The sequence below is a fragment of the Saimiri boliviensis genome, chromosome 12, assembly GCF_048565385.1.
Source record: "Saimiri boliviensis isolate mSaiBol1 chromosome 12, mSaiBol1.pri, whole genome shotgun sequence".
Lineage (NCBI taxonomy): Eukaryota > Metazoa > Chordata > Mammalia > Primates > Cebidae > Saimiri > Saimiri boliviensis.
The window spans coordinates 54,204,259-54,228,656 of NC_133460.1; the positions used below are offsets into that span (position 1 = coordinate 54,204,259).

Below are 24,398 nucleotides of genomic sequence, written 5' to 3' on the forward strand. Positions count from 1 at the left end.
GCATAGCTTACTACACACCTAGGCTATGTGGCATAGCTGATTGCGCCTAGGCAACCAACCTGGACAGCAGGTTACTATCCTGAATGCCGTAGGTATCATAGTTGTAACATAAGGGCATTTTTGTATTTAAACATAGAAAAGGGACAGTAAAAATAGCTGTTATAATATTACGGGACTATCATTGAATATGTGGCCCATCATTGACCTAAATGTCATTTTGTGGTTCATGACTATATTTATTATTGATTGCCCAAAAGTAAGCTTCATGAGAGTGTGGACTTTGCTCTCTGCTGCATTCTGACCTTCTAGAAGAGCCTGGCACTTAGTAGGTTCTTATTATTTGTTGAACAAATGTTACGTTAATTATGACGGGAAGAGCTTTTAAAATGTGCTTTCCTTTCTTGTGTGTGATTCTTAGGGAGAATTTTATTTTATTAGAACATGAACAAGCAGCACTGGTTCACTTACTTCCAAATGATGTCTGGTATGCCCTGTCTTCTTTCGAGGTCTGGTACTTTTGCTGACATTCAGCCTCTATCTTTTTTTTTTTTTTTTTTTTTTTGAGACAGAGTTTCGCTCTTGTTACCCAGGCTGGAGTGCAATGGCGCGATCTCAGCTCACCGCAACCTCCGCCTCCTGGGCTCAGGCAATTCTCCTGCCTCAGCCTCCTAAGTAGCTGGGATTACAGGCACGCACCACCACGCCCAGCTAGTTTTTTGTATTTTTAGTAGAGACGGGGTTTCACCATGTTGACCAGGATGGTCTCATCTCTCAACCTCGTGATCCACCCGCCTCGGCCTCCCAAAGTGCTGGGATTACAGGCTTGAGCCACCGCGCCCAGCCATCCTCTATCTTAAGATCATTTAAGTTGCATCAGAAAGAAGATGTCACTGTCTGCATGAAACCTTGGGCAGAGAAAGCAGAGCAGTGACATAATCCACATTTATACATAGCTGGTTGAAGAGACACTTATCTTTTCCTTACTTATTCTCTTATCAGATAATTCATTTCTTGATTGCATTTATTTTGGAAGGAAAATTCCAGCTTTAGCCATAAGAAGCTGTCAGGAAAGCTTCTCTTTGCCCAGCCTTCCCAGCAGCGACACTCCTGGGTGATTGCAGTCTAGGCAATCATTAAAGAATAGTAAGTTATGCTTTTGAAATGGTACTCAAGTACTTCATAGTCTTTTCTAAGATAAGGAGCCTCCCACCTTCATCCCCATGACACTTGTAGGAAAATACTGGACCAGCAGCTGTATCCTTGGGCTTTTGCTGGGTTTTGGAAGACATATTTTGACCTGTGTAATCAAGTATAATGATGACATTTATTTGAATAGGATTCTAGTCTGTAATATAATAAGGAAAATGGCTATTTTTCCTTATTTTCTCATTATAATATGTTACACTAAAAGCTTTTGCCATTACTGTTTTATTACACTGGTCTGAAGTACAATATATTTTAATATGCTAAAGATAACATCAAGGTTGAAAATTGAGCTCTCAGTGATTTATTCAGAGGTTGACTGTTACTGAATGCATTGAAATGAGTTGCATGAGACAGTGCAGCTAACGATTTATTTGTGTATCCTTTTTTAAGCTAAGCTTGTCATAAATAAGAGCAAATAAATAGCTCTTATAGAATAGTTTGTATTCATTGCCTCAATGAAAACATTGTAAATATGAAACATACGGTCTGCAGTCTCTCTCATTTTTTTCTGAAAGCTACTGTTTTGCCTTACATAGCTCAGAATTTTTTCAAGTTTTGGCATGCAGGTGGTTTTTTTTTTTTTTTTTTCCCCAAACAAATTTTTTGTCTATTTGGATTTCTAACATTGACTGGCATTTGCATTGAAACCCACTACTGGACAAATTCCATTCAAATAATTGGTATGAGAATAACCTCATCTGGACTAGTGTGATGTCTTCCAGGAAGGAGAAAAAAAAAAGAGAGAATAACCTAATTTTCAGCAGTAACTGGAACAAAATGAAACCTTATCGGGACCATCAAGAGGGCAGGGACTTGGTCATGGCTGAACTCCGAGCCACGGGCACAGTGTCTAGCACATAGAGGATGCACAATAAAGAATTGTTGGGGGAGATAAATGAATGCCTGAGTCTGGTTAATCTACTTCTTCGTATCAGTGTGTCAACACCTGCCAGATGCATTCAGCTACCTTTTGACCAGTAGTGCTTAAACTCAGATCTCCTCTCAGTCTTTTATTTATTCCTTCATCCCATCCTTCAACAAACATGCTTTACATACACTGTGCCAGGGATGGTCTAGGTGATCTGAGGACATATGGATGAATGGCTTCGTCCTTGCTCATAGGATAGGAGAGGGTCAGACACAAAATTCATCACAGCCCTGCAGTTTCAAACACGAGAGAGGCTGTGGCAGTGCAGAGGAAGAAATAGCTCTGTTTTCCATTTAACTCAGTTAAGACATGTGGAAGAGAAGCATTTTCCTCCCTCCCCTCCCCTCCTCTCTCCTCCCCTCCCCTCCCCTCCCTTCCTCTCCCCTCCCCTCTTCTCCCCTCTCCTCCCCTCTTCTCTCCTTTCCTTTTTCCTTTCCCTTCCCCTTCCCCGTTCCCGAGTCTCACTCTGTCACCCAGATTGGAGTACAGTGGCATGATCATAGCTCATTGCAGCCTTGAACTCCTGAGCTCAAGTGATCCTCCTGTTTTAGCCTCCCAAGTAGCTGGGATTACAGGCACATGCCACCATGCCTGGCTATTTTTCAGGGGGCAGGGGTGGGGGAGTCGGGTAGAGACAGGCTCTTGCTTTGTTGTCCAGGCTGGTTTCAGACTCCTGGCTTCAAACTATCCTCCTGACTCCTAAGGCACTGGGACTACAGGGGTGAGCCACTGTGCCCTGACCCATTGTTAAAACAAGATCAAGAAAAATTTTGTTCTGCTTGGTTGAAATTAGTGCTACACCTGGTTTGGGTTTCTAGAGAACTACTTTCCCTTGAACATAGTTTCCAGCTTGTAATAGAGACATTATGTTTGAGATAGAATATTCTGAGATAAAAGTTTTGTTTACATTTATCCCCTCTCATGATGGTATTTCTTTTTTCTTTTTCTTTTCTTTGTTTCTTTTCCTGAGACCAAATCTTGCTCTGTCACCCAGGCTGGAGTGCAGTGGCATGATCTTGGCTCACTGCAGCCTCCGCCTCCTGGGTTCAAGCAATTCTGCTGCTTCAGTCTCCCAAGTAGCTGGAATTAGAGGCATGCGCCACTATGCCTGGGTAATTTTTGTATTTTTAGTAGAGATGGGGTTTTGCCATGTTGCCCAGGCTGGTCTCGAACTCCTGAGCAGAAGCGATCCACTCGCCTCAGCCTCCCAAAGTGCTGGGATTACAGGCATGAGCCACCACGCCCGGCCCTAAACAACACATTTATATCTTCAGCTAGTTGTAAGGCAGCTTTTTGGCTGGTTGGTTGGTTGGTGGTTGTTTTTCTTAATATCATTTTGTATTGGATAAAACAAAAGATTTTCCTTAACTTGTTTAGAATTGTTTAGGAAAACACTAGTTAGAAATCTGATTTTTTTTTCTCCTCCATAGATTTGTGGTTAGCATGATTTTACTCTTCATGCTACATTTTCATGTTTCCCAATATAAAAACCTCTGTTTTGTAATTATTTATATTGAGTCCTGCTTTGTGTTAACATAATAGAGGAACTCTTTTTTTCAGCGAAATTGTTTTAAATTAATGCTTCTAAAGTGTATAAAGCTGGTTGAGTGAATTAAAGGCAATTCAGTTAGACATGCAACCATTTGTCCACATGGAAATAAATATGCAGCGTAATTCCACAGCAGAAGGTATTGCTGAAATCATGAGAAAGAAATCATGAGAAAAAATCAAAAGGTGTTGCTGAATTCATGAGAAAATGTAATACAGGAGCACATCACTCTCCACAATAAATTTGCATATGTCTTTTTATGGGGCAAGTGCAGTCATCATTTTACATGAAGTTGAACAGTTATTTCTGTAACAAAACAAAACACAAGTCCTTCTTGTCATACTAGACAGCAAGGAAGCAAAAATTATTGGGGTCATGTCAAAAGGACTCCAGAGTCAATCTGAAGAGGCTGCAACCAGATAATAAATATAATAATAAAGATAAAAATTGCAATTTATTGCAACTTATTGAATGTTTAAATTCACAAGTTCATAATGTTATTAAAAAACAAACTGATTTAGAGGATGATAGGAACCCGTTTATTAGCTTGAAACTGCAAAATAACTGTAATTTAAGCATTTATCCTGCCTTTCCTATATAAACTGTACAGTGAAGTAATCAAGTAGTAAAGGAGAGGAAATATCATTTTTTTTTTTTTTGAGGCGGAGTTTCGCTCTTGTTACCCAGGCTGGAGTGCAATGGCGCGATCTCGGCTCACCGCAACCTCCGCCTTCTGGGTTCAGGCAATTCTCCTGCCTCAGCCTCCTGAGTAGCTGGGATTACAGGCACGCGCCACCATGCCTGGCTAATTTTTGTATTTTTAGTAGAGACAGGGTTTCACCATGATGACCAGGATGGTCTCGATCTCTTGACCTCGTGATCCACCCGCCTCGGCCTCCCAAAGTGCTGGGATTACAGGCGTGAGCCACCACGCCCGGCCTAAGATTTTTTTTTTTAATAGGCAATACTGTTCTAGTGCCTGGGATGTTTTGATAATGAAAGTATAAAGAGATGAAAGAGTTTATTGTAAAAGTCAGGATAGTGGTTACCTTGAGAAAGAAAGGAGGGGTGATTGGTTGGAGCAGATAGAAGGTTTTCTGGAGCGGCTGGCAAACTTCTAATTCTTGATCGTGGGTGATAGTTACAAGGACAGTTACTTTATAATAATCCATTAAGCTCTATATTTGGTTTTTGTCATTTTCTGTATCTGTGTTTTATTTTTGTTTTTTAGAAAGTGATCGTCTTAAAATGGGAGGTGACATCCTATGGTATCTTAGTGCTTGGGTTTTTGTAACTCTTAAAACTGAAACAACTTTTTTGATTTATTGGTAGCAGCCTATTGGTCATGTTTGAGAGAGAGAGACACAGTTTTTCACCTTGACTGCCTGAAGATGAAAACTCGAGTGCACAACTATTTGGTGTATGGGCATTAACTCCATATCAGCCTTTGCATAGCCATCTTTATGTGAAGGAAATGTACTGAAATTTACTTGAATCAAATCCTCTATAAAGCGTTGAGTTTAGTTCATTAGAGAACAGCATTCCTGTAAATTTCACTTTCACTCTCGAACTTAGAAAAACATAACTGAAGGGTTGTGCGTTAACAGAATGAGGATGAAATGGACAAGGATTGGCGATGCAGAGTGAAGGTGGAGTACAGAGAAAATATTTAACTGTGAACCGGAGGAGAGAAAGAGACACTGCAGCATGAGAACTGTTTTCCCATTTTTCTGTTTTTGTGAGAAGAACAGCACCAGCAGACACTGTAATATGTGTACAGGAAATTTGCCCTTTCCTCCTCCTAGGTTGCTAAGCAGTTCTAAAATTTGGGGCAGATCTTTAAGCACTAGAAACTGGAGAAAAGATGTTAAAAGTTAAGATTTTTAAGAAAGGGATGAAAACGGCTAGGATGTCTTAAAATGCCCTGAAATGAAGCTCTGCTATTTATCAGAAAAACAGGCTTATTTCTTCTTAGGAAGATGATTCTCTGCTCATAGATTAGGAGTCCTGCCCTGGGGTTTGCCCAGCATTGAAGCTTTTCTCCATGAAGTTAAGGATATTAGTAAGATTTTTCTCTACCAAAGCAGAAGATGCCTCTGAAGACAGCTTTCTATCCCTGTAGCTTTTCATTTGCATCCAGTTAAAAACTTACAGGCCATAATGTTTTTAGAGAGGAAATAAAATGAATGATGCCTGTGAATTTGTTTTAAACATTGTTTATTTTACCAAATAATTTAGATAAATCTTTCTTGAAGAGGAAGAGAAATCACCAGATTTAATTAATAATCGGAAGCTTTTTAGAGGATTTACTTTGAAATGCCTCCCTGCCAATTTTTCATAAATTAAGCATAAACTTTCTTTGACCTCATCACACGTAATGAAATAGCTGTGGAAGGGTTAAAACCAACTAAAAAGTGATTCTGTATCTTCATCTCCATTCTCCTGCAAAATTATACAGGAAGTTTGTTTCTGTTCTCAAGCAGGGTAATTAGAAGAGATAGTTACATAATTTACAGTTTCAATCTACTTGTCCATAATCACACACTTCTACCTAGTTGTATATACCCCCATGAGTGTGTGTGTTGTACTTTGATTTGTAAATGATGATTGCAGTGTGATTGATTCCTTGCAATGTAGCATATTGAAATGATTTTTTTTAAATGAACTTTAGCTGTTAGCATGTCTATTTGAGTTCCTGTTATTTACGTAGTTTGTGGTTCTTGCATTCAGCAGTAGCATACCAGCTAACAGATTCAACTCCCAGAGCTTTTTTTCTCATTAAATTTGGAAAATAGAGTATCTGTATAAAACCTAACTAGAAAAGTGCCTAGTACCTAGTAGGCACTCAACTGTTGAACACAGCACAAAACCATTGTAAGCCTTTGAAAGTGGAATGGATTCTTGGATTAACATAATATAAAGGCTTATGGGGATAATATTAGTATATTGTGGTGAAGCTCTGCTTATATTAATGTATTGTTACTGAAGTCTAATTTAGCGAAACAGTGGACAGAATAGCAGCTCATTCCAGGAGTTTAGAGAAATGTATCATCTACAATCAAAGGGGTAGTCATTGCTATCTTTAACACTGCTGGTGATGATAATGCATATGTGGTTGTTTTTCTAACGGCTAACATCTACTGTAGCCAATTTGGACTTTAAGATTCCCTAAGATTAAAGGCAAAGTCCCTACATGACACCAAGTCTATGGGGAAACCAGCTAGTCACTTGTCTGGCTGCCCCCCTCCCACCCCATCTCTGCTGCCCAGGGTGCCTATATAATGCACAGCTTCAGAGAAGCCTCAGCAATAACCCTGAGGGGACACAACCATTGACCTCCAGAGGCTTCTTACCTCAAATCACGTTTCAAAGCATTTGAGAGGTAAATAAAAAATAAGTGAAAAGAAGAGTAGACCAGTGGAGTGGGATTGTTTGTCTAGATAATCTGAGGACAACTAGCGACAGTTTCTGTGTCTTACATTTCCAACAATAGTTGATCAGTCAGATTAGGTGATGGGCTGTGCTTTGATTTTAGAAAGTTATCTTGAAAACTGACAGATTCCCTTTTGAAATGTACTTTGTTTGAAAACAAAGAAAATTTCTAAGGAGATTTGTATTCTCATTTTTTCTTTCTTCAATCTTGCTGTGTATTTTTGTTTGCTGTGTGAAAGCTCATCATCCAGAATTGGAATTACAACATACTTTGTCCTATTTTTAAAAATTACAGCTGGTACACACACACACACACACACACGCACACTCTCTTCCACATATACACATAGCATTTTAGGGGGCTTGTAAGAGAGCAAATGGAAAGGCAAGTTGCTCTTCCAACCATCCTGTCTCCCAAACCCGGTTCTGGAATCGGTGGTACTCCCATGATTATGTAAATACCACCCCTGTTCCGCCCTCCACCATCCGTCTGTATGGTTGGACCAGACTGGATGACTAGATATTAGAATAAACTATCTCAGCTCCCCCAATAGAATCTCAGACATATAAAAGTAGGCAAAATAAGTCTCAGTTTTTGCATTTAGTGATTTATTTAAGGAAAATGTTCACTTGCAGTGTTTTAGCAGCAGGAGAATGGTCTTACAGGTAAAGCATTTTAAGTGCATGCAGTCATTTGTTTGGAGCATATGCTTTATTTGAAGTGTGTATGTTGTGTTCATCAAGTTTGCAGTCTTAAAGCCTTTCATTGGTAAGTTCTTGTTACCAGAATTTTGTAACTCAAACATGGAAATTTTATCCAAGTTTCAACTTGGGGAGCAAGCCTTGGGGTGAGGAGCAGATATTTAAAATGCTTTCTTTTAGTGAAAACTGAAGAATTATTTTCTATTTCAATCATGTTATTTTCTATTTCAAAAACTATTTCAGGTTTTTTAAAATGAATCTCTAATGTAGACTCTTGCCTATTATAAGAGAGGAAATAATTTTAAAATGCCAAATTACCTCATCTTAAAATTTTTAAAAATAAATTTGTTCTTCCTAAAATATCCCAGAATTTAAAAGTGGTTTGAATTGTGGCAAATTAAAAGGTCAAAGAGGAAGACCTTCCTCTGCAATCCTTTCTAATTTCTGCCATAGCACTGGGGCTTTATCATTATCTAACTGAAAGTGCCTCTGGATCACAAATCAGAGCATTAACTTAGTTTGGTGATAGGCAGTGGGCTTCATGAACAATTTGGTTACGTCAACAATTTGGTAAGCGATACTTACATCAACATATTTTTAAAGATTCTTGCCTTCCCCAAACAGTTCTAGTTTGGGCATAAATGATACTGACAGAGTATAACATCTCTCATTGCATGATGATTTTATCCTGTGTGGCAGGTGCCTCGTTTTCCTAACAAGGAAATTGAAGGATGAATCTATTTCATAGTCAGTTACCTTATATTAGAAGAATTTTATTCTTCTAATCCACTAGACCAGTAACTCAGTTGTGGTGACACACCATACACTCACAAATACTCCTCACTGAATGTTTAACAAAATGAAACTCTGTGAAGTGTATCACACGGTTCTTTACAGAGTGGCCATCTTTCTCCCCTGCCTCAACTCTGAGTGCCTCTGTTTCTCTAAGATTTGCCTGCTGCTGGGATTTCTCATTAGGCACCGCTGCTACCACCACAGCCCTGTGAGGTGGCAAAAATGAAGAAGTGGTGCTGCACCCCGTTTAATGATCTGGCCCAAGTATAGTCCCCAAGGCCCTTTCCTTGATGTAACCCATAATATATCTGAAACCAGACAAGTCTGAGATAGGTAAGGGTTGAGATTGCGTGGAACACAGATGTCTATGGCTTTTTAAAGCCCCAAGTGTTTCTGATGTGCAGGCAGGGTCAGGAACCATTGCGTTAGACTCAAAGACAGAAGAAGGAGCAATAGGCCAGGTACGGTGACTCACACCTATAATCCCAGCACTTTGGGAGGCCAAGGTTAGGAGGGTTGCTTGAGCCTAGGAGTTAGAGACCAGCCTGGGCAACATGGTGAAACCTTGTGAAATGTAAACATTAGCCAGGCATGGTGGTGTGTACTTGTCCCAGCTACTCGGGAGGCTGAGGTGGGAGAATCTCATGAGCCCAGAAAGTTGAGGCTGCAGTGAGCCAAGATTACACCACCACTGCACTCCAGCCTGGGTGACAGAGTGAGACCCTGTCTCAAAAATAAGAAGAAGCAGTTCTCTCACTGGGTGAAAGAATCAGGTATAAATGCCATCTCACACAGCTGTCTCTGGCCCTCAGCCTGCTTTTATGTGGCACATGCTACCCCGGCACCCCCGGCTCAGGAGCACATCCACAGAGATCCACGCTCCTCAACACTGGGGCAGTGCAAAGGGAGGGAAGTCCCCTTGGTGCTGCCCAATGCACTACTTGTGAATTTTCTTTCTAAGCACCTGCATCTTTTTCCTGGGGGACTGACACGCAGAATGACAAAGGAGTCCACACCTACCCACAGAACCATGAAACTATCTGGTAAATCCCAGCATGGTTGGTCAGCTTGGACACACCGGCACACCACACAGCATCAGGAGAGTCATGCTCCTGCCGTACATCTTCCACTGGGGGAGTTGAAGGAAGACCATTCCATTCTGGAATGGACTTGGAGTGGTGGGGACATTCAGCAAGAAAAATCAGTGGCCCCTTGAGGAAGAGTGCAGCACTGGAGGTCTGCTGAGGAGCTTGTGGGATCCTGGAGAAGAGAGATCTAAGACAGGGGTTTAGAGAAACAGGCTGGTATGTGACCCAGGGCAGCCAGCCTTCTTCCCCAAAGACATGCTGTCTCCGTGCTCGGGGTTTTGCTGGCACAGGCCATTTTCCCAGAGACACACTTGAGTCTTGTAGAACATTTGGGTCTTTCATCTGTCCTGAGACTGTCCCTGGGCTCTGCTGAAGCTCTAAGCAGTCATTGTTTCTGTGGTTGGATGGGTTTGCTGTTTCCTAAGGGTAGTCCTTGAAGTTAAGAACTAAGGGGCCAAAGGGAATTTGGGGGCACAGAACTGTGTTTACTGGGAACTTCGTTGCCATTTTCGTAAGACCACTCCTGAGGCACAATTTTTTTAATGGCCTCTTTCTTTAATTTAATTTATATCTGAGTGGTTAGCTGAGGGGAGGGGAGAGGAAGGAAGGATGAGATGAGAGGAGAGCTTCTGTCGGAGTCCATGGGATGGTTTTCAGATTCCTCAGGCAAAAGTAGGAAAAGAAAGTTAGCTTTTCTCAATCTGATTCTATAGAGCAATCTATGTCTATGTCTCTATCTTTTTCCTTCTGTTTAATGTTTATTAATTCATTTAAAAGTATTATTATTCATCATGTAGCATTTTTTAATGTGGCATTGTCTCATCTCAATCTTTTTCCTTCTGTCCAAATTTTATTTATTTTTCCCTACCTTAAGGATATTTAGTTACCCAAGTGATCACCTTGAGACTTGATTCATTCAATATGTTGAATAATAATCATAGCTAACACTTACTAGGATTACTGTAGTGTGCCAAGCACTGTTCTACATGCTTCATATTAATCCTTTCAAGAACTGTGAGAGACAGATACAATTATTATTCACATCTTAGGGATAAGGGATCTGAAGCACTGAGGTTAAATAAAATCCCAAGGTCACACAGCTGGTACAAGGTGGACCCCAGGTTCAGTTCTGGGCAGTCTGGCTCCAGAGCCCAGACTGTTCACCAACCCATAGAGCCTCTCACGGCCTGTCGTATTATATTCAATATATGACATACTGTTTTAAAATACCAGTGGCCTGTTGCCCAACTTTGAAAAATTCTCATCCTTGTTTAATGCACATGGTCGCAAAGTATGGTTCAGTGAGTCCACAAGGTCATAACTATTTCCCAAGTAATACTAAGATACTCTTTTTCCTTTTTCCTTTCATTTTTTCATGAGTATGCAGAGGAGTTTTCCAGAATGTCATGGCCTGTGATATCACAGCAGATTAAATACCAAAGCAATCTATGAAAATCTAGCAGGCCAGGTGTGGTGGCTCACGCCTGTAATCCCAGCACTTTGGGAGACTGAGGTGGGAGGATCACTTGAGCCTGGGAGTTTGAGACCAGCCTGGGCAACATAGGGAGACCCTGTCTTTGAGAAAGAAAGAATCTAACTGGCTTCTCTTAAGCCAGAAGTTAAAGAGATTTACAAAAAAATGTTAAATAATGCCATTCTTTTCACTATAAATTTTATTTATATTTTAGAAACTATAAGGTTTTTTTCATTTTAAAAACATGTTACATAATGGGCGGTTATCTTTTAAATGAATTAATATTTGTCATATTTCTCGGTAAAATCAATAGATAAAGCCCTTATAAGCAAAAGCTCTGAGTCCTGAGACCAAAGCATTTGAAAACCACTGATTAAAGTATAAACCATTGCTATTTAAGTGTGGTTCATGGCACAGGAAGCTGTTGGACGTGCAGAGTCTCAAGCCACACCCCAGACCTGCTGAACCAGAGCCCATGCTGTGAACCAGAGGTGGTTTGTCTGCACAATAGGAAGTTGAGAAGCAGAGGCACAGAACATCTGCACAAAGCGATTTGGCAACTCAGTGACTTCTAGCTAAGTTTCAGTCTGGTGGGGCTTTGGAGAGTCCATTCTTTAGTTATCTGCCATCCAAGGAGCTGAGTGAGGTCTCACCTATTTAAGACTCTTCAGTCCCACAGTCTACAGTCTTTTCAGTGGCCACACCCTCATCAAAGCCATCAGCTTCAGAGCAGGGTTCTAGCAGCGGTTTTCAAACTCAGGTACATCAGAATCCCTTGGGGGACTTCTGAAAGCACAGGAGCTAAGCCCTGCCCCTCCCGGCTAAAGATTCTGGTTCAGCAGCTCTGAGATAGGTTCTGAGAATTTAAAGTTCTAGCAAGTTCTCAGGTGATGTTGATGCCACAGGTCTCCACACTGAGATCTTGAGAAGCAGCATTTATTCAAGTTTTATATAATTATGTCATGCCCATAGAATATGAGAGGTCTTAACTTCCACAGTTTCAACACCAATCTCTTAAAATGTAAAATACCTGAAAAATTCAAAATTTCCGTCTTTGCCAAGGAGGCATCTGTACCTTTTAATAAGTGAAAAGCAGTAAGATAACAGGCAGGTCACAGGTCATTTAGAGCACGGCTGTTCTCTTAAAATGATGTTTTAGAGAACCAAGGTTCAGCTTCCTTCTGCACTAATTGCAAAATCACCACAAAATTTAAACGAGGAGCTATAAATGGCCTGTCAGGTTCATTTATCACTATTTAAACTGATAACATGCCATTCATCCACTTAGTCACAGTGCTGCTCGGCACTAGAAACCAGGAACGGATGAGCGTACAGACCAGTGAATTGCTATCTCCAAGCATGAGATAACTTGGTTAGAGTCATCAGATTTCCTGTGCTCAAAAGCTGCCATAAATCCCTGGCCTGGTGTCTGTTCCCAGGCTTGCAAACCCAGTGCTGTCGGCTGATACAGACCTTTCAGCAGGATTTGCTGAACTAAACAGGTGTCTGATGAAAAGTGTGTAATCCTCAAAGATTATCATCCCCTAAAAGCAGCTGATGACCCCGAACTCACATAATCCAGACAGATGGAAGTTGGGAGTGAGTAGCTTGCCAAAGTTTACACTTTTGGTGTGTGAGGAGGTTCATATGGTTTGGTTCCAGGTAGTAGAAGATAGAGGTGTGCACGGGTGAGGGTGTCTGCCCCTGTCGGGGGAGATCACTGTCCCTATCCATGCCCTTGCCTGAGAACATTATTCTTTGGTCCATTTACACTCTTGAATACCACTAGTTTAAAGGGAAGGAATTTTCATTTTAAGTGGGTGTTAACCTTAAGAGTTGTTATGTTGGGAAATTAATTTAATTTGGCAATTTGGGTCTGCAAAAACAAATCTTGACCTTGTCTAGATAGTTCCTTCCTTACCCTAATAGATCATCTATATGAGATAACTCTCTACCACTTTTATTTTCTCCCCCTGGGAGAGAGTTAACCATTTCACACTCCAGGGAATCAGGGCTAGTTAACACGAGATTTGATTTTCTTACTACAAGTAGTTCAGCCTTAACAGAGGTGAGGCATGCTCAGGTCCCATGCAGTACAGCTTAGAAATGCTTACTTTTTGTAGACATCGCATTGTTCTTCCTTTAAGCAGACATCTTAATAATCTTTTGAATTGATTGTGTGCCCTGTATACTGAAACTCAGATGTCACCTTCCCCAAGATAAGTAGTTCCAGTAAAGCAAAAGAGGAAGCCAGCCTTTCCTACGATCAAGATAGTTGGTGTGGATGGGGGGGTTTATGGGCTACCCCGTTTTCAATTACAAGGCTCCCACTCACAGAGTAAGTGCTGTTCGCTAGCACCTCTGGCTCACACACAAGTTCAAGGGAATAATTTCACCAGCGATTAATTATACTGCAGCTACTGGGATTTGTCCTCCAAACATTACTTTGTTTTCCATCTGAAACAGCCAGGTTTCCCCAAGGAGAGCTGAGGTTTTCTGATTGAAAGTATCCTGAGTTAAGGAGAAGTGTTAGAGCACCATGGGAATCTATTCACCAGGGGTATATTGTACTTGTTTCAGATCCTTCAGGATAATAAACCAACTTCCAAGATAAGTGTTTTTTTTTTTTTTTTTTTTTTTTTTTTGAGATAGAGTTTCACTCTTGTTGCCCAGGCTGGAGTGTAATGGCGCTATCTTGGCTCGCTGCAACCTCTGCCTCCCAGGTTCAAGTGATTTTCCTGCCTCAGCCTCCCAAGTAGCTGGGATTATAGGTGCATGCCACCATGCCCAGCTAATTTTGTATTTTTAGTAGAGACGGGTTTTTCTCCATGTTGGTCAGCTGGTCTCGAACTCCTGACCTTAGGTGATCTACCTGCCTCGGCCTCCCAAAATGCTGGGATTACAGGCGTGAGCCACCACGCCTGGCCAAGATAAGTGCTTTTTATTTCCCTGCATCTTAGATCAATTATTTGGAATCTTTTTGGTAAGTTAAATTTAAGAGCCATAACTTAAACCACTGCATCTCTATGTTAAAATTTTCTTACCAAAAATTATTCTTTCGATGGGCTATATCATAATTATGTTGTGAAGAGCCTAGAAAAAATAGAAAGAGGCCAGGTGCAGTGGCTCACGCCTGTAATCCCAGCACTTTGGGAGGCCGAGGCAGGTGGATCACCTGAAGCCAGGAGTTTGAGACCAGCCTGGCCAACATAGTGAAACCCTATCTCAACTAAAAATGCAAAAATTAGCCAGGCATGGTGGTGGGTGCCTATAATCCCAACTACTCAGGAAGCTGAGGCAGGAGAATCGCTTGAGCCTGGGAAGTAGAGGTTGCAGCAAGCCAAAATTGCACCATTGCACTCTAGCCTGGGCAACAGAGCAAGACTCTGTCTCCAAAAAAAGTACGTAGAAACAAAAGGTGGCAAGAAATTCCTTTTTTTTAAAATGTCGCCTGTTATAAGGGTCAGAGTAATGAAGTGCCGCCAGTTGCAGCCTTCTGAAAGGAAGTGCTACTGCAGGTTCAAATGGAATTCTGTCCTACATCCACTAAGTGCGTGAGTGGAGTGGACGTGACACACACTTTTCTTCTAAGCTGTACAGTTTAATATATTACAAGTGAATTCACTTAACTAGTAAGGAATCAGAAATGTATCTTTGTTCATTTTGATCATTCTTATGGATTCTGTTTTCTCCTGCATTAGGAGACTTTGTGGACTTCCAAATGGCTCTTGATGTAAGTGCCAATTCCTGCTATTACTAGTTCCTTCAGGGTCTCATGAGTCAGAGAGGAGAGGGAAAAACCCACCACAAGTCATGCAGTGGTCCCTTCAGATAGCGGCCTTTGCAGTCTGCAGTGTGGGTGCACGTCATGCCTGCACACGCACCTGCTGTGCTCCGGCTGGAGGTTGAGTTTGCAGTTGTTTCTCCCCAGCACCCAGGGAAGCATGGCCTCCTGGCAGGTGCTGGCCGCTCCCTGCTTTCTCCTGGCCTTTGCAAGCACAGTGCAAGGGTGTTTGTTGAGAAAGACCACTGGGCTCTCAGTGTACCCATGCCCATCAGGGCTCATCACCTTGCTGCCACCTCCCCAGGACTCTTCCGTGACTATCAGTCATGGCCTGAAGTCTGTGTCCAAGGCAGTGTCCCAGTAGACAGCCACTTAATATGGTAGGAGTAGCAGGTGCTAAAAGGTTTATGCCTAAATGCTCCCCACGGACCCCAAGTTGTCTGCTAGTTTGAGTGGCCTAACCCATTTAGGCTCAGGCCCTGACGGGGTGTTTCTGCACCACTTCAGGGTGTGAAAGCATGAACAGCTGCGGAAAGCGTGGGTTTTCCTCATGCTGGCTGCTGCTGCCTTCCAGATTAGGGACTGTAGTGGGGAGACAGAACAAAGGAACACATGTGCTTCTGGGTAAGCTGGCCCTTCGTAGTGGGGGACATAAGGTGGGGGGGGGGGGCACATACCACCTTCTGAACACTTTGGTTGTACAGAATTCTTTCTGCAAGACTGAGAGGAGTAGGCTTTCTGTCCTTGACTGCGGGATTCAAATAAGCACCAGTAGCGGGCCTGGGGACTTTCACACTCACTGTGGGGGACTTTTAATTGTGGGATCTCATGGACAAAAGGGGATAGTTCCATATCCACGGCTCTGTGGTTCTTACCCCGCCCGGAGTACAGAGCTGGGACCCCCCCACCCCCACCCAGCCACCTGAGAACATTTCTCAGCCTGTGCCAAGCACTTTGGAGGCAGGTGACGGATGGGCCAATTATCTGTATTCTGAGGTGTGGGCTCCCTTCATACTCTGGCGACATAGAGACAGAGAGAGCTCTTCTCCGTGTTGACAGGACACAATATGGGCTGGCTTCGGCACGGTGGCCATCACTGTGTTAGCATTCCTGACACACTGCTATTGAAAGCCCTAGTCTGCTGCCAAATTACATGTAGACAGTGGTTTCACTGTAAAACGTTGCGGTGCTTGTTTGCATTCAGTCAAATACTTTGCACTTAAACATGGGTTAAAGAGACAAGTAAGTCAAAAGACTTTAGCAAAACCTGAGGTAAAATTTACGCCTATTCTTTTTAATGGTATTCAGATTAAAGCCATCAAAATGCAAAATGCTGTGATTATACCCTTTGAGGGTTCAGGCTGGATTCTTGTTTGATATTTCTGCATTACTGTATTTGCAGTGATTTTGAGAGGCAGGAAAATGCATCAGAGGCATTGATTCTTCTTTAACAAAAAATAATCCTAAAATTGAGAAAATTCTTGAGAATGCAGCCATTTTGGAAATGTAGATAAAGAAGAAAAATGCTGAAGATTTGGGTGGTTTACGGAGCAGTATGATTTTGTCATTGCTGCCACCTACTGTATGTGGTTGATGTTTATTTAAACTTAGGAAGTTCATGAAGGTGAGGCTCTTGAATAGATAATTAAAGCAAGGTAGACATCATTAGTTTATAGCATTTCTTTTCTACTCCAAAAGTGGCTCTTAATTACCAAGACAGCCGCCAGCTTTCACTCATTACCTTCAAGTGGATTTAAAGAGTTGGGTTTTTTTCCTTTTTTTTTTTTTTTTTTTTTTTCATTTTTAAAGTTCCTCTGCCAAGGAACCTTCACAGTAATGCTGTAAAATACGTTCAAAAGCTTAGGATGCTAGGGGATTTTCTGAGCATACGTGCAATAAGTTGTTTTAAGGAGTTTATTTTGTTTTGTTTTAATTTGTAGGAGCAATGTTCTGGGAATGGATTGTAAATGAATTTCTATGAAAGAGGTGAAAATAGAGCTAGTGGAGCTGATGTGAGTTGCAGCAGTTGACTTGAAAGACATTTTTTTATTAGTCCTAAAACAAAGCTTCAAATCAACCTGCTAGTTAAATGTAACAAGCAGTGTAGACTCTGAGTCAACAGAGGTCCTTCTCTTTTTATTAAGACCCAGCTGTCAAAAAGGGTCATTAGGTCCTTCCTGTGGAAAACAACTTGCCCATTAATGTTTGGGGTGGTCCCTCGACAGGATTTCTGCGTAAGCGCCTGACATTTCGTTTTTGAAAGAATCTAAAGCTGTGGGAGACTTAGATGTTGAGACTTACCAGAAGTAATGTCTTCGACCATAGCTTTTAATCTTTGCTAAATATGCCGCAATATATGTTTGGAATGCTGCTGCTAGCTGCAAGAATTGACTTAGAGTGCCACTGTCAAAGATTCAGGAGCATAAACTTCACGGAGATCAAATCACTGTAACTGGGAAGAGGCTACATTCCTAAAGCGAATGTACTTCTCTGGTGTGATGTTTTTACCTTTTCACTGCTCATATTATTTCTGGTGGCTCCTGTTCTGGAATCTGGGAATGCAACTGTGAGGAATGCCCCTTTATTTTTTCTGCTCTAGGCTATTTGCTTTCTAGAAGAGAAGGCCAAGCAGGGTCTCCTGAAAAGCCACTCTCCGATCTGGGCCGTCTCTCCTACCTGGCATATTGGAAGAGCGTCATCTTAGAATATCTCTACCACCACCATGAGAGGCACATCAGCATCAAGGCAATTAGCAGAGCAACGGGCATGTGCCCACATGACATCGCCACCACTCTGCAGCACCTCCACATGATCGACAAGAGAGATGGCAGGTGAGTCCTGGGACCCTGGGCAGCCCCGTGGCTCAGGCTTCCCACACCAGAAAGGGTCCCTGGAGATTAGGTACATTCATTCCAGTTAAAGATCGAGGTTCCCTAACAGTATTATCAAACCTTTTCTCCTAAAAATAACATGAAATGACACTTTTTGCTGGTTGGATTTCAGGGTTCTTTACCCTCTCATTGAGGTGCTTTCTGATTTTTTCCTAACCCAGATAACATTAGTGCTGGCATTGATCTGTATGTGAAGGTGAAGTGAAATTTCAGCTTGTGATTACACTTTCCTCTGCTTTATCACATTACAGATTTGTCATCATTAGACGGGAAAAGTTGATATTTAGCCACATGGAAAAGCTGAAAACCTGTTCCAGAGCCAATGAACTTGATCCAGACAGTCTGAGGTGGACCCCAATTTTAATTTCTAATGCTGCAGTGTCTGAAGAAGAGCGAGAAGCTGAGAAAGAGGTAATAATCATCTTTATCATCCTAAGTTCTGTAACTTCAATCTTGTAGCATTCTTAAGCTAAGAAAGTCATTAAGATCATTGTCAAAAGCTTGGTTATGTAGAAATAGCATGTGAAACGATATGGCACTAATTTATCCTAACTGAGGTTGCATGGTAAGACATGATAATTTTATTGAATTGAGTATGAAAAATGAAACATTTATCATTGATTACAAAGCAGCATTTTTCACTACTGAGAGCGTGTAATCAGATCAAATTCAGTGCTCAGCTCCAAGGCTGCAGTGTCAATCGATTCTTTGTGTGTATGAACTTGCTTAAAGTGCTCCATGCCAGTAAGCATGTAATGTAGTGATAAAGGACTCAAATCAATTCGCTGCATCATTAATACTGCTAAATATCCCATGCAACCCAATCTTCTTTGATTTGTTATCCTAACTGAGGCAAAAGGTTCCTGAGATGATGCAGCTGAAATGTGCTTGGCTGGCTGGCTGTCCTGATCAGAATTGACTTAAAGACACTTTGCCATTGATCCTCAGAGCCTCTGGCTGTGTAACTGCCCTCTCACTGGCCACCATTTTTACCTTCCCCACTTAGGCTGAGCGGCTAATGGAGCAAGCTAGCTGCTGGGAGAAGGAGGAACAAGAAATCCTGTCATCTAGAGCTAACAGTAGGCAATCACCTGCAAAAGTACAATCGAAAAATAAATATTTGCATTCCCCGGAGAGCCGGCCAGTCACAGGGGAACGAGGGCAGCTGCTGGAGCTGTCTAAAGAGAGCAGTGAAGAAGAGGAGGAAGAGGAGGAGGAGGAGGAGGAGGAGGAGGAGGAGGAAGAGGAGGAAGAGGATGAAGAGGAGGAGGATGAAGAAGAAAATATTCAAAGCTCTCCCCCAAGATTGACAAAACCACAGTCAGTTGCCATAAAGAGAAAGGTAGGTGTCTGTTTAGATTTTCTGTCTGCGGGTCTCCTTCGATCAAATCTTATTTGTCATTCCAGGCATTCTGTCCATTAGTATTTGTTTCACTCTCTGTTCTTTAGTCTAGTTTATGTGTACCCAGTCCTGCTGATCATATATCATAATCGTTTATCTCACAGTCATGATTACGTTTACTTTTTGAGGTTTGTTAGCTCTGTGACAGGAAACCAGGGTCAGGCCAACCTCCTAGTCTAGTAGTCACTGCCACCTGCTGGTCTGCAGGAGTAGAGTAAGTGAGGTTACAGGAACAGAAAGGGGCCCCAGAGAACACTTAAACCACCCTCTAAGACCTAGAGGTCAGAAGCCTTCTCTAAGATCATATGACTCATTAGAAATGGAAGCAGAACCAAATGCGTGCTCAAGACTCCAAGCCCAGTGCTCCTCGCTCTGTTTCTTTCTCCTGTTCTTGGCACAGAATTGTTAGAAAGTATTTTAGGCCCTTAATTTTGATGGTGATATTTTGCATTTGTAGCCAACTACACTTTACTGAATTTCCTCAGATCCGCAGTAGCCCAGTGGTGTCTCTATATAGATCATATCATCTCCAGTGGTACAGAAAGTAAAGAATTGACTTTGTTTTTAGGTACCTGCTCACCCAGATCTGATATGTTTGTCTTCAGTATCTATCTGGGACATAGAGGGGGCCAAATATTGTTAGTGCAAGACTGATAGAGATATCACAATACAATCTAAGGCTCTGCCCAAGGCCATCCAATGTGGCATCTCTTGGGGAACTTGCTGTTCTAACTTCCAGCTTAGTGCTCTTCTAAGCCTGGCAGTCTTCTGGAAGGGTAACTTTGGGGAGGTGGGAGAAAGGAGCATCCTACAAAGTAGACTTCAGGCTTATGAATAATGTTTCCATTTCTTAGGAGGAGTGTACATTTGCATATTGTATACGTAACAAAAGAAACTTGTTCTAGGCGGGGCTCGGTGGCTCACGCCTGTAATCCCAGCACTTTGGGAAGCCAAGGTAGGCAGATCACCTGAGGTTGGGAGTTTGAGACCAGCCTGACTAACATGGAGAAACCCCGTCTCTACTAAAAATACAAAATCAGCCAGGCGTGGTGGCACATGCCTATAATCCCAGTTACTCAGGAGGCTGAGGCAGGAGAATTGCTTGAACCCGGGAGGCAGAAGTTGCAGTGAACCAAGATCACACCATTGCATTCCAGCCTGGGCAACAAGAGCAAAACTATCTCAAAAAGAAACTTGTTCTAAAACCATCAAAAACCAGATTCAGGCCAGGCACGGTGGCTCAAGCCTGTAATCCCAGCACTTTGGGAGGCCGAGGTGGGCGGATCACAAGGCAAGAGATCAAGAACATCCTGGCCAAAATGGTGAAACCCCATCTCTACTAAAAATAGAAAAAATTAGCTGGGTGCGGTGGCATGCACCTATAGTCCCAGCTACTTGGGAGGCTGAGGCAGGAGAATTGCTTGAACCCGGAGGCAGAGGTTGCATTGAGTCAAGATTGTGCCACTGCATTCCAGCCTGGTGCCTGGTGACAGAGTGAGATCTGTCTCAAAAATAAAAACCAAACCAGATTCATCCAAGGCATGATGTGAACTGGACTCAACCTGAAGAAAACCAGTTCTCCACCTTGGCTTCACTCATATTAGGGAAAATTCTTGTGGATTAGAGGGCAGGCAGACTGGGGGGATCAATAAACATAAATGTTAAATGACAAAATATGATTAACCAGCTATGTGTATGCTTCACTGAGCATTCAGGGCATTACAAAAGTAAGACACAATCATTCTTGGAGGCCAGACACAGTGTGACTCATGCCTATAATCCCCACACTTTGGGAAGCTGAGGCAGGAGGATCACTTGAGCTTAGGAGTTCAAGACCTACCTGGGCAACAAAGCAAGACACTGTCTCTATAAAAAGGAGGCTGAGACAGGAGAATTGCCTGAGCCCAGGAGGCAGAGGTTGCGGTGAGCCGAGATCGCGCCATTGCACTCCAGCCTGGGTAACAAGAGCGAAACTCCGTCTCAAAAAAAAAAAAAAAAAAAAAAATTTAAAAATAATAATAATAATTCTTGAATACAGTTTACCTGGAGGTTAGCTTCTAATCAAGCATACTGAACCCCTCTTTGCAGTGTATTTTCAATAATTTGGGAGGTAACAATTACATCTTAGTAAATCCAGCTGCTATTCCTTTATTTGAATTTTGTGTCATGAAAAACTTTTTTGCTGGGGGAGAAATATTTTATAATTACAACTATGGAGAGTCATTTTTTGTGCCAACCTTTAGTGTAAATAGAAAAAATATTTTTAGGCCAGGCACGGTTGCTCATGCCTGTAATACCAGCACTTTGGGAGGCCGAGGCAGGTGGACCACTTGAGCTCAGGGTTAGACCAGCCTAGGCAACATGGTGAAACCCTGTCTCTACAGAAAAGAAAAAAGACAAAATATTTTTATATCATAATAGTAAGACATCTTGCATGTCTTTAGCATTTTTAGATGCCCTCTATTAAAATATTTTGCCAAGTTATTTTAGTTACTCACATCTCAGCACCCACCAATACTTGACTCTGTTAACATTTTAAACAGTAATCCTTTCTTCAAGGACCTTTCCTTCTCTTTCATAGTTCCGGAAGTCCTATGGAATGAAACAAGTAGGTTGGTCTTACATGATATTTCCCAGTGCTGTGCATGTAATGGGTGCTCCTTCAAGAGTTATCAGGTATAAAATGAGTTAACCCAGTGGCTAGTTAATTATGGCACCATTTATAGAAACATTAGAGTCTGTAATGACCTTAAATGTCTGTGATGTGAGGAGTACTGGGGCCAGCAAGTATCATTTGGAAAATATATGCTAGAAAAGCAAAGCTTAGCTTTTAAAATCTCCAGTCAAGCTGCTAGGATGTTCCCTCTCAAAGCATCTGCTTGAGTAAACAACTGTTTTATTTGGAAAACACTTGCCTGTGTAGTTGGCGCCCGAGAGGGATGTTAAACATCAAATGGAAGGTTAAGTACAAAGGCATTACAGAAGTCTCTATGTGTAAGATTCTCAGACACGCGTTCAGTACATGTTTGCTGCGTATCGACTCAACCATTTAATTTCTCATGAGCTCTTATGTGTTATGTTTGGAATTAATTTCAGAGGCCTTTTGTACTAAAGAAGAAAAGGGGTCGTAAACGCAGGAGGATCAACAGCAGTGTAACAACAGAGACCATTTCCGAGACGACAGAAGTACTGAATGAGCCCTTCGACAACTCAGATGAAGAGAGGCCAATGCCACAGCTGGAGCCTACCTGTGAGATTGAAGTGGAGGAAGATGGCAGGAAGCCAGTCCTGAGAAAAGCATTCCAACATCAGCCTGGGAAGAAAAGACAAGCAGAGGAAGAGGAAGGAAAAGACAATCATTGCTTTAAGAATGCTGACCCTTGTAGAAGTAAGTAGAGGAATGATGAAAACTTTACCCTTGAGAATGTCTGTATCTGACTGGCTGCCAAAGAGCAGGCCTCTGGCGTGATGCCCAGAGGCACCTGGGAAGTGGTGCTGATGCACCTGGAGCAAATGCCCATCCGCCCTTTCCCATCCTCATAAGCTTCTGTCCCTTATTCCTGGAATTGGAATTTATGTTAGGAAACTTCTAAGGCCAGAATATTCCTCTAGGTGGGTTCATCTTACTTGCCAGAAATTGGCTTATCCCCCAAAACTTTGAAGTCTGTCAGTAAGAAACACATTATATTTCTTTGAGTGTAATATGTACTTTTTTTTTCCCCATTTAGTATTTCTGAAATCAAGGTATATACTATTGTCAATGTGAGCATTGAATGGAATAGTTTCTTTTTTTCCTGGAAAACAAATATTAGTAAATCAATGGTACATCTTATAATCAGTAGTGTCTTAGTATATACTCCTATAAAGATTCATCTAAACTAAGCTGGGCATGATGGCTTACACCTGTAATCCCAGCACTCTGGGAGGCTGAGGCAGGTGGATCACCTGAGCCCATGAGTTTGAGACCAGCCTGGGCAACGTGGAAAATCCCCATCTCTACAAAAAAAAAAAAAAAAAATAGAGAAATTAGGTGTGGTGGTGTGCACCTATAGTCCCAGCTACTTGGGAGGCTGAGGTGAGAGGATCACCTGAGCTCAGGTTGAACCATGATCGTGCTACTGCACCCAGCCTGGGTGACAGAACGAGACCCTTTCTCAAAAAAAAAAAAAAAAAAAACCATCTAAACCTACCCACACCATCAATATTAGCTTTGATAATATTTGATAATACCAGATAACATAGAAATCAGGAAACTGACCTTCCTTTTAAGTTGACAGGGACACCTTTACCCCATCCTCTAAAAAAAATACTGACCACCAGTGAATCGTCTTTCCTGCTGTATTTAAAAGCACCCATCCTTGTGTGTCAGGTTGAGAACTTATGTTCCTTAGCTGAATCATGAGGGTTTATGCTACACTATCTCTATTCCCTGGGTGAGATGACTATTCAGAATGTATTGTACTCTGGGGAACAGTCCATCTTATTTCCCTGGGATCCACAGGATCACGCTGGCTTTTGAAAAGCCACAATTTTAAAAATATATGCAAGCATATTTTTGACTTTCTTAGTTCATAGAAACGCTATTCCTGCATAAAGTATTTGCTGAAGGAATGACTTCTTACCCTGGGTAGAGAGAAACCAAGCCTTATTCTTTGGATTATTTTTAAACAAATGAACATATAAACACCACCACACTACAGTGAGATATCATTTTATGTGTGAGAATTAAGCCTTGTTTCCCCTTGTTGGCTGTCTTCTCGGGACCCTGTAAATAAATGAATGATCCCTGCCTTCATTCTCCTCTAAGTACCATTTACCTTTAAAAAATTCTAAGCGGCCATATTATACCTGATTCCTCTCAGGATGTCCTTCTTTCTTAAAAATAATTGTCAGAAAACTCATCTTCTGATTTTGGGAGGTGTTCCAACAAAAGCTGATAGGTCTAGTAGCATGCAGAATAAGAATGCAGAATCCATCTGGGCATAGTGGCTCATGCCTGTAATCGCAGCTCTTTGGGAGGTCGAGGCAGGTGGGTCACCTGAGGTCACAAGTTCGAGACTAACCTGGCCAGCATGGTGAAACCCCATCTCTATTAAAAATACAAAAAAAGTAGCCGGGCATGGTGGTGCATGCCTATAGACCCAGAT

The 24,398-nt window shown here is 41.9% G+C and overlaps 1 protein-coding gene across 10 annotated transcripts in view; it reads left to right on the forward strand.

The window, feature by feature from the left end:
- KAT6B (lysine acetyltransferase 6B) overlaps positions 1–24,398 on the forward strand; it is a 211,371-nt gene that overhangs the window by 181,398 nt on the left and 5,575 nt on the right. For all 10 annotated transcript variants that reach the window (XM_074382431.1, XM_074382434.1, XM_074382435.1 and 7 more), the window contains 4 exons: positions 17,558–17,789; positions 18,101–18,260; positions 18,856–19,191; positions 22,348–22,639. In XM_074382431.1, the coding sequence (XP_074238532.1) occupies positions 17,558–17,789; positions 18,101–18,260; positions 18,856–19,191; positions 22,348–22,639 (1,020 nt within the window). The remainder of the gene's footprint in view (positions 1–17,557; positions 17,790–18,100; positions 18,261–18,855; positions 19,192–22,347; positions 22,640–24,398) is intronic.